The 15,726-nt window shown below is 38.7% G+C and overlaps 1 protein-coding gene across 1 annotated transcript; it reads right to left on the bottom strand.

Moving 5' to 3' along the window:
• Window positions 1-1,221: 1,221 nt before the first annotated feature.
• SERBP1 (SERPINE1 mRNA binding protein 1) lies at window positions 1,222-15,350 on the bottom strand. Its single transcript, XM_026074562.1, has 9 exons — window positions 15,171-15,350; window positions 14,070-14,207; window positions 13,855-13,926; window positions 13,166-13,240; window positions 10,532-10,709; window positions 7,183-7,230; window positions 4,405-4,578; window positions 3,353-3,391; window positions 1,222-2,050 (listed from the first exon to the last, which is right to left on the bottom strand). Exons 2-9 carry the CDS (start codon window positions 14,186-14,188, stop codon window positions 1,994-1,996), a joined length of 762 nt encoding a protein of 253 aa, XP_025930347.1. The 5' UTR covers window positions 14,189-14,207; window positions 15,171-15,350; the 3' UTR covers window positions 1,222-1,993.
• Window positions 15,351-15,726: the final 376 nt, after the last annotated feature.

Genomic DNA, 15,726 nt, shown 5'->3' with positions numbered 1-15,726 from the left:
CAGTTTGGATAAGGGGGGAAGGTTTATATTACAGAGAAAGCTTTTCCATAAGTGTGTTTCTCAATATCAAAGCATTTGTTTAGTTATATTATCCAAGGCGTCCCTACCACTGAAACTGCAACACATTCTGCCACGTGGAATGTGCAAATCAAAGGGAGAGGGAAGAAAAACAACTCGGCGCCGGGAACTGAACCCCCCGACGCCAAGCACCTGCTTAGTCAGGAGAACCGAACCAAGAAATATTGCCATCCACTGTTTGAAAACTTGCCTCCTTCTCACAGCCTAGGACTTTCAAACTGATAGGTGAGTGCACTAAAGTCTAATCCAATGATATTAACAGTGGTTTACAACAAAAAGTTTTGTAGAAAATAGTTCAGATAAAGCAAGCCAGCTAAACACCACAGTTAAGGAGTCTGATATTTCATATTCAAAGGTCTCCAATACTTTTTGCCTGTCCTGTACAGCTTTTAAAAAAATAGGGCGTTACCATTTGTTTTCTATCTACCTAGTTAAGAAACTACAAATATGTTATAAGCTGTTCAAAGTGTAAAACATTAAATAAAATGAGAATCCTGTTTCTAGTCTCCTAACAAATGCTGCAGATAAAAACTCTAAGAAACCCTCTTTATTAGTCATTCTCTCAACTCCTTTTGTGTACTGAAGTGGTAATGTTCCTGTTCACAGGGGTTAAATTAAACCTAGGACAAATTTCCATAGGGCTATAAAGGGTTTCGTACAATCGCTCTCTGAAAAACATTCATTTGTCAGCTAGCAATCAGAGCCCGAATGTTGCAAAAACCCAGAACAAAATTTAGACCAGAAGGTAAGCACTGGGGTTCTCTGYTGGATTTTTTTGTATCCCTACAGATTGCAATGTCCCTGTTTGAAACAGCGAGCCCAAAACTCCTCCTTCCCGACCTAGACAGGGCCCGGCAGGAGCACTGCCGCTATCGGAGCAGTTTTGTAAATACATCAGATGCTGACGTATTTTGTGTGAACAGACTGCGCTGCTAAATCCACATCCCCGCCGGAGTCCAAACATTCCTGAGCAACAGCTACCACCTTTCCCACCACCTCCCCGTTCCAAACAACGGGAAAATCCACTCCAATCTATAGGGCACCCTCTCAAAGAAAAAGCGTAGGTAATTTAAAGTCTTTTTTTTTTTTTTTGGCCAACAAAGCATCTAGTTTTGTTGTAGGGAGAAGGAGGGAATAAAGGTAAAAAGGGCAAGTGAACGGTGTAATATATAATTAAAAAAAACTGTTTAGACCAATTATCCACACATCACTGCTGGATCAATACACAGGTATTTAACTATAAACCAATGTGCTTTGAGTACTTTTTCAAGTATTTGATATCAATTTTGTATAAAGACTTTGTGTAAACAAACTACCAAACATAGATGAAAAATGACTGTTTTTCCAAGTTTGAAATTAAGTATTAAAACTAAAGTACTTCCAGGAGTTAGTATTCCACACAGTACTAAGTTTGCCAAATTAAATTTTACATATTCCAAAAGACCGTGGGCTGATAAAAATCTCCTAAATAGGTATTACGGAAACAGAAATAGTGTACAATAATTAAAAACCAGTTTGTCATTTGGGGAAAATGTCTAAAATCCTGAATTAAAAACACAAATGAAGTGAAAGCTTTTAACTGGTACACACTGTTCACACCTATATTTCAAGTTTGGAAACGCATATTTTCAAGCAGCAATACAAAAAAGTATCCATGAAGAATGCATAATCTCTGAAAAAATTATGAAAACATCCCTGCTACCATTACATTTCTAAATACAAAACTGACTACCATATTGTTGCTTCTGTGTAGCGAGAGAAGTTCATTTTCAAAACAGATAAAATTCAGTCTTTAGGTGTGAATGGTATGAATGACAGTCTCCTTTTTAAATTTCTTAGTTGTTTAGGATCCTTAAGCATGCAAGCCTCGGAGAGGAAGGCCCAGKGAGGGCAGGGTTGGCTTATGACATCCAGTTTAGGACAGAGCTGGGAAAGCCTCTGGGTCATCTACATCAGGAGCAGAAGCACTTGACTGAAAGAGAAACACCAGAAAGTTATTAGCTTCAGAGGCATCGAGCCCTACTGCGTTTCTAGCTCTTCGCACGTCCCGACCTGCTTCTCTTGCCCAGATAGAAACCTAAGCGCTCGGCACCGACGGAGCTGGGGCAGCGCGACATGAAGCCGCTCAGCTGAGCACGGCCGCCGCGAGGGCGTGCCGAGGCCCGGCAACCCGCGCGGGGCAGGACGGGACGGGACGGGACAGGCTCTCCCTCCTGCCGCTGCAGGGACAAACCACGCCGTCCCGCTGCGGGCAGGAGCCGCTGGAGCCGCAGCTGCTTCCTCCACCCCCAACAACTGGGCACGGGGTGGGATTTTTTTTTGTTTTTGCACCTCCTTTAACCTGGACCCTATTGAACGATAGCATCTACACTGACAAATACTGGTCACAATACAGCAGAGCTAAGCAGTCCAGCACTGGACAAAGATTAGCAAAACAGCAACCTTTTCTTTAATAAGCAACAGCAGGAATTTTTATTCCTAGGATTAGAAAGTCTTCTGTACTACTGAAGGTCTTTTTAAGTTAAAGCTACCTAAAGAGATATTGGAAACATCAAATTAAACATGTTTGCACATGATTASAGCACTAGCTTACAAGCACGTGTTTCTTCCATCCTTACAAAGCCCCCTATGCCTGGCTGATGCTATTCCCCTAGGACATAACCATCAATTCTTACCAAGGGACACGACTGTAAAGTGCTACAAGAAGGCCTGCTCAGAGGAAATATTAAGTTTCACCCATTTAACTTTTTATTAACAACTAGTTTGTGAATCAGAAAAGGAGAATTTTTTGTGCCAACCTATCTTGAGAAGTTCAAAAGTCTACTTGCTACTTCCCCTAACACAGCTTTTAAGAGGCTCCATCCTGCACCTGAACACCAGTTCAGTGATGAAATGCAGAAAGAAAGCGTTTTAGCATAACCTTCACTTTGTGCATGAGGGATGTGGGAGGGAAGAGGAGCAGAAGAGTCAGGGAAGTGGAAGTTCCTGTAAACATCTGCATTTATCAAGAGGAAGAGATTTATTTACACCACTCCAGTAAAAGTTTTATCAACATCTAAAGGCAAGACTGAGAAACTGGAGAAGTACCCAGCTCACGAACTAGAATTAAAAGAGCAGGGTCTTATGCCAACAGTCTCAGTATCTCCAGTTGTCTGCTCCAACGCAAGCAAAAGGCAAGCCAAAAAAGCCGATCCATCGTGGGAGGGGGGTGACAGTCCCTACGACACAATGGCCTGGTTCACAGGTAACGAAAGTGCTAGCAGAGATCACCAACCTGGTTGGGTGTGTGGATCACGTCAAACTCCTTAACCAACTGGAACGAAACAAACAAAGTCAACAGAAAATCAGCTGCAGATCTCAAAGCATTTAACTGTTTTATGATGGCATTCTTGAAGAAGCAAGATGCCACCCTAGTGGAACAATTCAGAGCAAAACCCACCACCATTCTAGCTGCAATTCCTTATAATTTTAGGTTGATAAGAAGAATTTTCCAACTAAGCCACCTAAAACTTAAGACTATCCAGTACAAGGAGAAAATAAAGTCAGTGTCCTGCAGGAGATGTAAATGAGCAAAAAAAATCTGGCCTATGTGAAGAAAGTCGCACCACATAGACTAAACTCATTTTCAATTGAGTAACAATTTGAAAAGACACATTTAAGCTGAATAAATGACTCATACTAAATCAAATCCTAAGTGCAGATATACTATGTTATTTCAGCTTTACACATCCCCCCCCAATGCAGGACTTTCCCTAAATGCTTCCTGAGGGCTTTAGGACCAGAGGAAGAAGAAAATTACTGCAGACTAGGAAAAAAAAATAGTAAGAGTCCTATTTCCACATGAAAACCATGAATTCCTCAAATTCAAGATATAATATGTAGTCATAAAACAAGTGATCTCCAGCATAAGGGTCACAAAGTAGACACACTCCTGACTGTATCTGAAAACCACCGCTCCGGCCCTTGCGGTTCTGCTCAGGYACAGACGTGTCCGACAGTACATTTGGATTTGTCCAGAGCAAAGATTCGTCTTCAGGATTTAAATGCAATGACCAATGATGAATGATGGACACTATTTTTTTAATGCAACTTATTCCCCACCCTCCCCTTTGTGAGTAATAAACACCCCTGAAACACTTCTCCTTTTGTCCTAACCGTAAACCAGGTTAAACTTGTAAAACAAGCATTTTACTTGGTTTTAAAATGCAGTGTTTGCCTTCTGAGTGTTGCCCCCAGAAATAAGGAAGATACCTATGACCACACGAATGACAAAACAGCCTCGGTAACAACTGAAACCCTTTGCGGAGGAAAGCTGCGGCTCTTTACCTTGTCAGTTCTGCTCCCGCGGCTGGCCCTGCCACCGCGCCCTCGGCCACCCCGACCCCCTCTGCCGCCACGTCCGGGGCGGCCGAGGTCTCCAAAGTTGATCTCCAACTGGGACGTGATGTCGTTTGCTGGTTTACGGAAGTGATGATCCATTACCGAGTCTTCAGCATGAGCCTAGAAGTAATGATTTTTCATGAGTGAGAAAAATCACCATTCATTAAAAAAAGCTTTAGTGTGCAGCTCCACTCTCACCAGCACCGCCTGTGCGTTCGCCTCCAAACGCACCCCTACACACCGTACTGCTTCAAGATAAACATCAGAGCAGCAATCTCATGAATCAAGTTATACCACCTCTAAAGACGACAGAAAAACACACTAACTACATAAAAGTAAACAAACATTCACTGGAATGACTTTAAATTTAAGCACTCAAGCTAATGAAGTTATTTTGCATTTCCAAGATAACTCAGGAAGGTTTGGCAGTTCCTTTAGAGGAACAAGTTTAGGTTATTTCAGACCAAACTGACTAGCATCGAGCCCATACAGAACCTCATTTTTTAGTTTTCTCTTCCCACTTCTGAGCCTAAAAGTCTTCCTGTTCTATAAATTCATTTAACGTTTTTCTAAACACGTACCCAGTAGCCAACCTTTATCTCGCTCAATGACTGTTTTACAAGACTAAGCAAATGAGGAAACGTATAATGTTTAAAACAAGGGAGAAAGTAAGAATCCATTATTGGATTATACTAGCCATAACAGATCGTGAACAAGGCATAAACAAAAGACACTTCAAGCAACGTAACTAAGGTAACTAACACACTAATGCTAAAATAGAGAACCAGTCTCCAGTCATGAGTTRCACTGACAAACTCCCGTCACCATCTTTGCCACGATAAAACAATCTCTTACAACCAGTTCGATCCCAATGCAGCCGAGGTGAGAAACACGCGCCCCAGAGCAAAGCGTGCACTGAGAAGTTGCACCTAACACTCTAAATACTACTCAGCACAGAACCAAGTATTTCAAGTTATTACACACTGAACACAAAGAATGAAGTCCTTTTCAAGTATTTTTCACTTCACGCACCTAATTATTTTCCCATACAGTTCAACTTTTTGGCACCCYTGTGACGATACACAAAAAGTAAAACCAACTGTACTGGACCAGATCAAGGGTCACCTAGTCCAGAACTCTGCTTTACAAGGCCGAAGCACTKACGTTGTGGGGCTGGAACCACACAACATGCGATCGCTCTCCTGTAACCCCCGAATTTCTGGCACATCAATTTTCAGTTTCTTCATCTTTTCCTACATAAGTGCCACATGCTTTCCAAGCTTACCTTACTGACTACAGCTTACTTTTCCTGTGGTCTAATTACACAATATACTGACTTTCAAAGGCAACATATTGTGTAATTATACCAACTACACCCTTTAATTACCTTTTGTGGATCCTTTAAAGGTAGCCAATGGATCCACAGAGGCCTGCAGTCAAAAGGCTGAAAACTGCTTTCAGGGATTCCTTGGGTCAGTTACAGGCACCGTAACGCCCAGAGCCATAAAGAGTCTTCGCCATCAAGCTACTCCCTTTCTGTGCCCAGCTGTGTTTGGCCTCCACAACATCCTGCCGTGGAGAGCACTGCAATTTGATTTGGCACGGTGAGAAACAGCACTCCACGCTGTTTTATTTCAAACATATCTCACTAGAATGTATCTCACGTAATAATAATTGGTCCCCATCCCATTCCTGACTTCATAGATCTGAATTATACTACTTTCCCTTGGAGATCGCTTTTTCGAACCTAGAAGGTTAGCCTAAGCAGTTAGTTTTCAGAGGAAAGTCATTCAGCCTGCCAAGCTACAAGCAGAACTGCATACAGTATTCAAATGCAAGTACACCTACAATTTGTAACAGTAAACAGMGTCTTTTGTTATGGTTTTGATTCCTTTACTACTACCTAACATTTTATCTGCYGCTTTAATCACTCTCTGGGTACCGAGATGGTATTTTCAACTTGCTGGTAGTTATACTACGTTCTTTTTTGAGTGGTACTAGCAATAACTTGTACAGTAACACTGTGCATTTCCTTCTCTACATTATTTTTTGGGGGGGGGGAGGAAGAGAATCTACAGTCTATCAAAAATCATTCTATTTTTACAATTTAACATTGTTTAACCACTAAACCCAAAACATACCAAATTCTGTACATACAAAGATAATTTCCTTGCCCAAAATAACTTAAGCTAGTTTAAAACAGTAATAAAAGATTTAGCACATTCTCATTTTCTTCCTGTAGTTGGGTGGTAACATACARTCATGGGCACACCAAATTGCTTATTCTGCATCATCTTCAAAAGTATTTTTTTAAGTTTATGTGTATTAGAAACTCTCGATAGTACTCTGATCTAATACCTGATAACCTCTCGTAGGCATTGCTACCATTATGGCTCTTGGGGAAGGCTGTCAAAATGTTAAGAACAAGCYGCTAACAGAAAGGGGGCTGGAACAGACAGTGAGATGGGGGGAAGGGTGCAAGACTCATGATCGAAGCATTTATGATGAGCAGGCTGCAATTCAGATAAATTAGGAGCAAGGCTACTAATTATGAAAGATCCTATATGGTGCATGGTTAGACAACAGGCATGGACAGAAGAGCTCCATATTGTATCTGCTTATACTCTCTATTTTTTTTGTGACTTCTTAGTATCAAGATCTTGATTTCAGAAGGAGATCACATCAAAACACAGATATCACCAGGTAGATATAAAGGATCAGTACCTCATTTGACTCCAGCAGACTCCCCTGCATTTCTGTCATCGCCTTTGTCTGATGAAAGTTGCATGTCCACGCCAAAGTGACAAAAGGAACAAAGGGAGAAAACAAAAGGAAGAAATGAGACTCAACTACATACAGAAACAACAGGTAATAAGGTCACATGAACTTGCTGGATACAGATGTCACTGAGCACATGGAGCAGCAAAAGAATGAGATCAACAGTTGTGCAAGCATCCAGAAAGAAAAGAGAATGGACTATACCACAGGTCTGGAGGCAAGAGAAATCCTGGATCAACTAATGAAGTTTAACACAAGCTGCTGCTAATTCTGCTAGAGCCCAAGCACCCAGTTCGATCTCTAGCGTCTCACTATGCCGGGCACACACTGAGAGTACAGACAGATACAGATGTTTTTTTCCAATAACTACTGTTAATGAGAAAAAGTTTCTGCACAGCCTGAATTCAAGAGCCACAGCTCAGAATTTTGACAAGATGAACTACTACTTTCCAGAACACATTTCTCAGCCTTCCATCATAACCTCCTCTCTAAGGAAATGATTAGACGAGCAAGAAAGTTTGAAGGCAAAGGGAGGAGGCACAGCACACTAGATACATAAAGCAGAAACTGGTTTACTAATACACGAATCTTTCCAGGAGACTTGCACCAAACCATTTAAACAATTTTTAAGATCTCTTCTTTTGCTCAGCTATATCAGCAGAACTTAAAATACTCAAATCACTAAACCACAGTTGCAGAGAGGAAAAAAGAGACAATCTATTTTATCACATAACCCAATCTCCTGGAAAGAGTCTCGTTAGACTAGGGCTGCCAAAATACAGTGGATTTTATATTAAGCCAGGAAGAATCTGAGACAGTATTAAGAGCTGATTTTATAAAAAAAAGTGTCACTCTCCAGTAATTGTATAGCAAAGGTGAAAAAGAAGAAAAGACCTAAGATACAGTCAAGCATTTTACTCCTCAAAACAGTCAAGAAAGCAAGCAGCAGAGGAGGACAGTTCTTTCACAAGACTAAGGCAGATGAACGGCACTAGATCCTCACCTACTCCCTTTTCCCACAGATTCCTAAGGCATTCGCCCAACAGCTCTCAAGACAAGTGTCTACAGGAATGAGGATGGTCATCACAATGCTTCAATCCAAATTTCTGAGAAAAAGTACTGGGGCACATAGTGATTATCCAGCCCTAACAGTACAGAAGATCTTCAGCTGAAACCTAAAATTTACCTATAAACCAAGTCACCTTCATATACCAACTTCCTTCTTGTCATCACCAAGAACAGAAACCTTTGGCCTAGGTATGAATTATTTCATACATCAAACTTGGATGCGAGTCATGAAATAAGAGCAAGAGGACAATGGGAACAAGAAGAGCAGGTAATCTGTAGGTTTTGTCCATAACTTCTGATTATTCCACCTTCCCAGTCAGCTGAGAGCTGTGGTGAAAGCTTTTACAATGCCTGCATTATAAAGAACACTTCTTTTATCATTGCCCCTCAAAAYGCACTGCTCTCTAGGGGATCAGTGAATAATGAACAAGCAAAATAGGGACAGACATTTGCTCAACACAAAATAATTTAAAAGAATCTAGATTCAAAGACAGTCTTGATAATAGTTCCTTACTGTTTAAGCAGAGAAGTGAGATTAAATTATCTTTAATACCAGTACATAAAAAGTTATATGACTCAATTCTTCAAAGAGAAATTAATTGCTCTATTTCAGAAGTGTATTCAATCTACTAATTATGCCAGTTCTTCTGTGAAAGTAATTTGATTATTCTCATTCTCTCTCCTTTTTCTTCTTGGTTCATTACCAGTAAATTTTCTGAATGGAAAATACTGCATGGAGCTTTCCAGCTTCTAAATTTCTCAAAAGTATCACTATTCTCTATTTGGATAGGTTAAAAAAGAAAAAAAGCAACCCCCCCCCAACCCTTCTTCAGGGACCAAATGCCAAATAAATCTTTGGGGAGATGCCAAATACTTCAGAGAGATCAGGATGGGGGCTGTGTATGGCGGGGGGTTCTTGACATGCTTGCAGAACTACAACTTTAGCAAGTATTGGTAAAATAGATAAATGCTRCTATTTGAACTTGCTATTCTAATGTACAACACTCAAGATCTCCCTTTTCCACAGCAATCCATAGAAAGAGTTATTTAATGAAAACTTYGAACACTGAGCAGCTTAAGGAAAATGAGAAGATACACAATCATTTAAAGAACTGTATTATCTTACACAGTAAGGTATGAAAATAGCATGACTGTGACTTAAAGTCAAGCTCAASTTCAGCAAGACCAGAAATGAAATTCTTTTTGATAGAGTAATGAAGTGCCATCCCATTTATATTATATGCTTCCAATTAAAAAATAAAGGCGAAATGCAGAAAATRCCCATTAGAAAACCAAACAGCATATTACATACCAATTATTTGTTTCAAAGGAAGTTAGAACCATCTGCTAAATGAAGTTTTAGGCCACTGTTTAACAGCAGACCATTTAAGATATTACAGTGTTAAAAACAAAGATGAAAAGCTCATGACAGTTTCTGGAACTGAATCCACTTGCTAGGTGTGCATTAGAAGACAACAGCTCTCAGCATTTCCCTTCCCTCTGGAAGGGAAAAGAATTTGTCTCCTTGCAACTCTCACTATTTTAAAACAGAATAATTTGATTTTATAATGACCGAAGTGCTTGAGAAACTAAAACACTGAAGTGATTCTATAGCAATTATGGTGAATATTACTGAACCATACAACATATTTCAACTGGTGTCTCAAAAACTTCAAAGACACTCAGCTACATGATACAATTGAATAAAAAGACACCTGTGTTACAAAATAAGATACGCTGTTTAAGCATTATGGTGTCTAAGGCACGACCAATGTTTTCCTTGGTCTTACACTGTGTTTAGCAAGCACAATGAACTGGTGTGATAAGAATYTGGCACAGCAATAACATAAGATTTCTTAAAAAAGAAAAAAAGAAATTTCATATTGACAAAATAATATATTCTTTTAGAATGCTCACCCAGAAAAAGTCCTTACAAAGTCACCTGCTGAAGTGCAGTAGCATCCCACAGTCTAATCTCTACTGGTTAGATTATATCACAGTATACACCAACCTAAGGAGACAGGTTAACTGCTAACTAATCATAGTAAGAGCTGTTACTTATGCTCCTGCATAACTGCAATTTTATTAACAGAAAACTTATTCCTGCATTATAAACATTTAGTGACAGCTCAGCCTCTCCAAGAATGAAACTTCCATTCAAAGAAGTGCTGGTGTATAAAAAAACCTATACAATCCGGACACAAGCAAATACTGAAAACCACATTACCTCCTCACTCTTTGACTTGTGAAGAACAAATCCTTTTTTCCATTGCCCATCAGCACCCTCATTTGGTTTACGGATGTTGAATTCAACTTTTGCACGATCCTTACTTTGAATAGCTTTCCATTCATCCAGGGTCATTTCTTTAGGACCTTCTTCCTTAACTTCTTCAACCTCATTCTCTCTGTAGTAAATTCATGGATATTATGATCATGACTTAGAGCTCACGCTCTACATATAGCAAAATCAAAAAAAGTTTTATCAGCACTGGATTATAAAAGACTATTTTTGTCAAAAATTGAGCAGTTAGAGGTAAAAAGTCATTTGAATTCCACCACTCAAAAAAACGCACATGAAAGCTCATCTTCTTTAGCCACAGTGGCAAAAAACACAGCCAGATACCTTTAAACAACAGAGCACAGCGCAGTAAAATTTTAAGATTATTATGGACCCATGATGTCTGTTCTCCACATCAACGGCAATTTTCACTGCCAATCTGAAAGCCTACCTTTTGCAACGGACTCGTCTAGGCCTCTTCCTCCCTGCGCCCTCCCCCCCCCCCTTTTTTTGTTGTTGTTGAGATCCCTCCCTCCCCTCCAAAGTTTCAACTTAAAGCAGAGAGAGCGCACTTGTTATTACCATAATTCTCAAGCTTGTTAGTTTAAAAACACTTTTTAAACACTTTTTATAGTTTGCTCCTTTACTGAATCAAACACAGTCATTAATATCCCGACTAACTGAAAATATTTTTACTTTCAGCTAGCTTGAAAAAGTAACTACAAACACCTTAGTGATTAAGTTATGCCACTCCAATGTAAATCTTTAGTGTCCCTAGCTTCTACCAAAGAGCTATTTTTAACTTAAATACACAACCACTATGTTCTGTAATAGATCATGTTCCAACCATGCAGGCAGCCAATCCTCTAGCCATTCTCCACACACTAGCTTTATGCAAGTAAAATTCTAATTTACAGGGTGCCATGACATTGTAGTAAACTGGTGTTATGGAGGTGCAGTGAAAAAAACATGTGGGCATCAACCTAAGAGAAACTGTTTTTATTCTGTAGCCATTAATTTTGGAATGATAATGCAGAGGTTTTTAACCTCAAAATAATTATAAGCAGAATTGCAAGTTTTTCTTATTCTGTAGGACAGAACCATTTTTGACAAGCTATACATTCAAAAAGCAAGTGTACTGCTCAGGGCACAGATATTACCCCTTGGCGATCTGCACATTTTACTACAGTGAAGCATCCTACAGTTCTACTGAAACATTTAGATTAAACTCCAYCAATATAGCCAACTTCAAAATTAACCCATGTAAAGGTGCTTCATTTCTCTAAAAACATAAGTGATGGATAACAGAAGTTTTAAGCTTGAAACTCAGAAGATTATATATTTTCTGCAAATTTGAGGAAGATGAAGAAAAAAACCCCAAACACACACAACAATATCCTGCAGGATCTTGCAGGTAACTAACAGAGCTGCACATGGATAGGTCAGTATCTGGTCAAATACCAGGACCTGTATCTTAAAAAGATCCAAGAAATACTGAACACACAGCAAACTTCATATATCCAGATTTCCACTACATGTAACTTATTTTTTAAGGTTAGCCACCTTTCATTTTCTGACCAATGCTCAAGCTGTAATTTCTTAAAAATCCTCATACTCTTATTTAAAATAAAAGTTCTATTTGCAAGATAATCCTAACCTTGAATCTCCATGACCTTGGAGAAGTAACAGCATTTAGTCTTTTTTTATTTAACCTAAATTCATTTCTTATTCTCTATTCAATGATTGTCCTCTCTTTACAGCTTATCTCAAAGTTATTAGCGAGGAAACCAAGCAATACAGGACTCCATATTAAAAATTTTGGACAAATAAGTCTTTCAGAATTCTGCCTCTTATCTGTTTGCCATTTTCCTTTGAATCCACCATAAAGAACATTCCTCACCGAAAACTCATTTTTATTGTGCAGAACTACTGTAAAAATTTCTATCATGTTTTCAGTCAACCTTAAGTGCCCCTACTGCTCATCTTGCTATTCTAAAATTAGTTTCATTCATCAACTATGAGTCACCGATTTCTTCTGCAATGGTGTCTAACTGGAATAAAAAGCAGTCAAGTTAGCTTCTTTGAAAATTGGTTGCATACACAGGAACTGGAGAACGAAAGCAAGAGATGCAAACTTTTCTCTACAGACTAGTCACACAGCCTCAGTGTAGCTGTTTTGAAAAGCTTTAAGTTTCAAGAGAAATGCCTTCTACTGGCAAAAGAGCGGTTTCTCCCTTCTGCTTGGTTTTCTACCTCATTATGGGCATGGCTGGTTTTGGATTTGGTATTCACAGTCGCAATCCAAAGATCCTAAGTATATTAGATCTAACTATTAGATAGCTGAATCTGAAAGTGACCTAAGAGCTTGCACGACACTAAYGAATAGCTTCAAGATACCAATGTGCAGAAGGCCTGGTTTAAACAGACAGTCTTTCAGCAGCACTGTGCGTAATCTTCTATCTACTGAAGGAAATATAATTTGAATGCAGTAATAAAGAAGTAGGAATGAATATCAGAAATTAAAGAAAACTTAATACTACCTTTGAAGCAATCAAAGGACATTTTAAAAGGGGTAGCACTCACTTATTTTCAGAATCAGCAGGTGGATGTTCTTCTCCTTCTGGCGTTTCCTCAGTTACAGCTGACTGATCCAATTCACTGCAATTAGAAAGTGTTTGGGGTTCTTTTTAAAAAAAATAGTTCATCACTGTTTAAAAATACATCTAAAGTTAATGACTAAGTTTTATAGTAAATATACAGTTAATTTTAAATGAAATAATTTTGCAAAGAGTAATGCTTTCCCTTCCTTTTAAACTCTATGGTTTCCACCTTCCTAACTGTTTTCCCCACCATGTACCAGTACCCATTCTGAAAGTCTCTCTGTCCCCTGGGAGGGAAAATGAACTTGGGAATTAAAAGTACTATTTTCAATGCAATACTTGAAAAAAAGGCATGCTTAACCCAATCAATATTGTTAAAACTAGAAATTGCTTAACTTTTAGTAAAAGATTTTTACTAAAAGAATTGTTCAAAACCAGCATAAGCCCCTCATTCCAAACTGCCCCCAAATTTTGGTTTTAAAAGTGAAGCCACATTACCAAGAAGATACTGTACTAAATTTTGAAGTTCTGCAGTCAAAGGCTTCTTTAGTAGTGTAATAAAAATTACCAAAACCCCATAAGGCAGCTAAATCTTTATGTTTCGCTAACCATAAAAATAAGGATTTACTAACATTCTGCTAATAGTTTTCTGAGCAATTACAGATTACTAACGTTAGCTCGTCTTTGACGGTTCCCCAGTTGTGTGATCCACTGCCACCACGCTTGTCCTCATGCTTTAGGCCGCTGAAATGTGAATGTGAAACAGAACTAACAAAACTGAGTTAACATTATAGTGTCCAGATACAGAAATTCAAAAGCAAAATTTAAAATGTGTATTAATTATGAAGAATAGCCAAAAAAGCAATAGAAAAAAGTCAAAGACTTACGATCTATCGCTGCCACTATGTCTGTCAAATTCACGTTTGCCACGAGAGTCAAACCCATCTCCTCTGCCCATTCCACGTCCGCGTCCACGTCCTCTTCCAAGTCCACCACGTCCACGCATAGGTCGGTCAAGAATGGGTCTAGCACGGAACAGCCAAACATGAATATTTCACCTCCAAAAGTGTATAGTATGGCTTTTAAGGTTTTTATTTTTCCTCTTTTCAGAATTTTATTTATGTACTTACTTTTACATAGATAATTACACTTTGTAATTATTTCAGGAGTCTAATTTCAATGCCAAATTATTACATTAAAAAAACACATATAACCTAATGGAGTCCAGATTTTAGAATCTTCAAACAAATGCTTCAGGAAGATTACCATTGGTTTGCATCCTCTGTCTATTTTTTCAAAATTTAGTGTTGTTTGTATTGTATTATGTCACTAGTTGATACACGCCAGAGTTTCAATTTAACCTGCATTCACACGACTTACTTCTAAAAGAATTTTAACTTTCACTACTAAGATTTTAATTGTTGAATATTACATGCAGAACGCAATTTCTGGAATCCACACAATACTTAGGCAATTTAAACCTTGCCTAGATGTAAAGCTGATGGTTTCACCACAGATTTAAAGTCACTGTAGTCAAGAAGGTGCAAACACCTCCACAGACAAACTTTTGAGGCTTGAAGTCAGCTGTATATATTTAAGCAGCAGCTGCAACAACTAGCAACTTTCATCCTACAGAGAAGAGCTATCCATGAATTCCTTTCCTCACCTATCCTGATTTAGAGAAAAAGTAATTGTCTATGAAGGATGTTTTACTGATTTAAATCACATTTAGTTAAACCAATGGAACTGTTCCTATGTTAAATCATTCCTGGTCTAAAACTTGATTTAAATATATAAACAAAACCATGCTACAAGGAAGAGAAGTATTCTATTCTGCATGACAAATGTTTTTGTGATTAAAACAAACTTAAGGTAGCAATATTTTCATTCAATCAGCTCAGGGATTTTTTTTTTTTTCCAGTAGCAGAAGAAAGGACAACCTCGCTCTACAAGAACATTACAGAACATTGGCAAGACAGAATTCTTACTTATCAACAGAAAATTCTCCTCCTTCGCCTTTCTCATCAGCAGGTTTATCAAATCGGCGCTCACGAGGAGGTCGTCGCTCCGGTCTCCGCTCGATGGGCTTGCCTTCACCCTGCTGCTGCTGCTGCTGCTGTTGCTGCTGCTGCTGATCAGGCCTCCTGCCAATACGCCTTATCCCTACAACATTAGGCAAAACACATCAACGGAATTTGGAGCTGCTCAGGAAGAGATACTGATGTTAACATCATAAAACAAAGACAAGCGTAAGTTGGAATTGAAGTTTTTATTTTAGTCACCTTTAGTGACTAGATAATCTAAGAGTTTACAATATATTTGGAAAAAAAAACAGTGTAGATCATTTAACTGTTCATGTTTTTTATGCCGAATCTGACTCAAATGTAAACTCTTACAGTATTGTACCAAACTAAACCCATGACCAGTACACAAGTCATGCATGATCTGTGTTAAAATGATAGGGTCAATTCTAAAGAAAGGATCAAGTAAAGCTAGAGATTTTTTCTGTAAAAGGTTCTTGCAGGTAAAACATGTTCTTTATTT

The sequence above is a fragment of the Apteryx rowi genome, unplaced genomic scaffold (assembly GCF_003343035.1).
Source record: "Apteryx rowi isolate R43461 unplaced genomic scaffold, aptRow1 scaffold_39, whole genome shotgun sequence".
NCBI classification, from domain to species: Eukaryota; Metazoa; Chordata; class Aves; order Apterygiformes; family Apterygidae; genus Apteryx; species Apteryx rowi.
The sequence above is the reverse complement of the archived record's forward strand: the minus strand, read 5'-3'. Positions and strand labels throughout refer to the sequence as shown.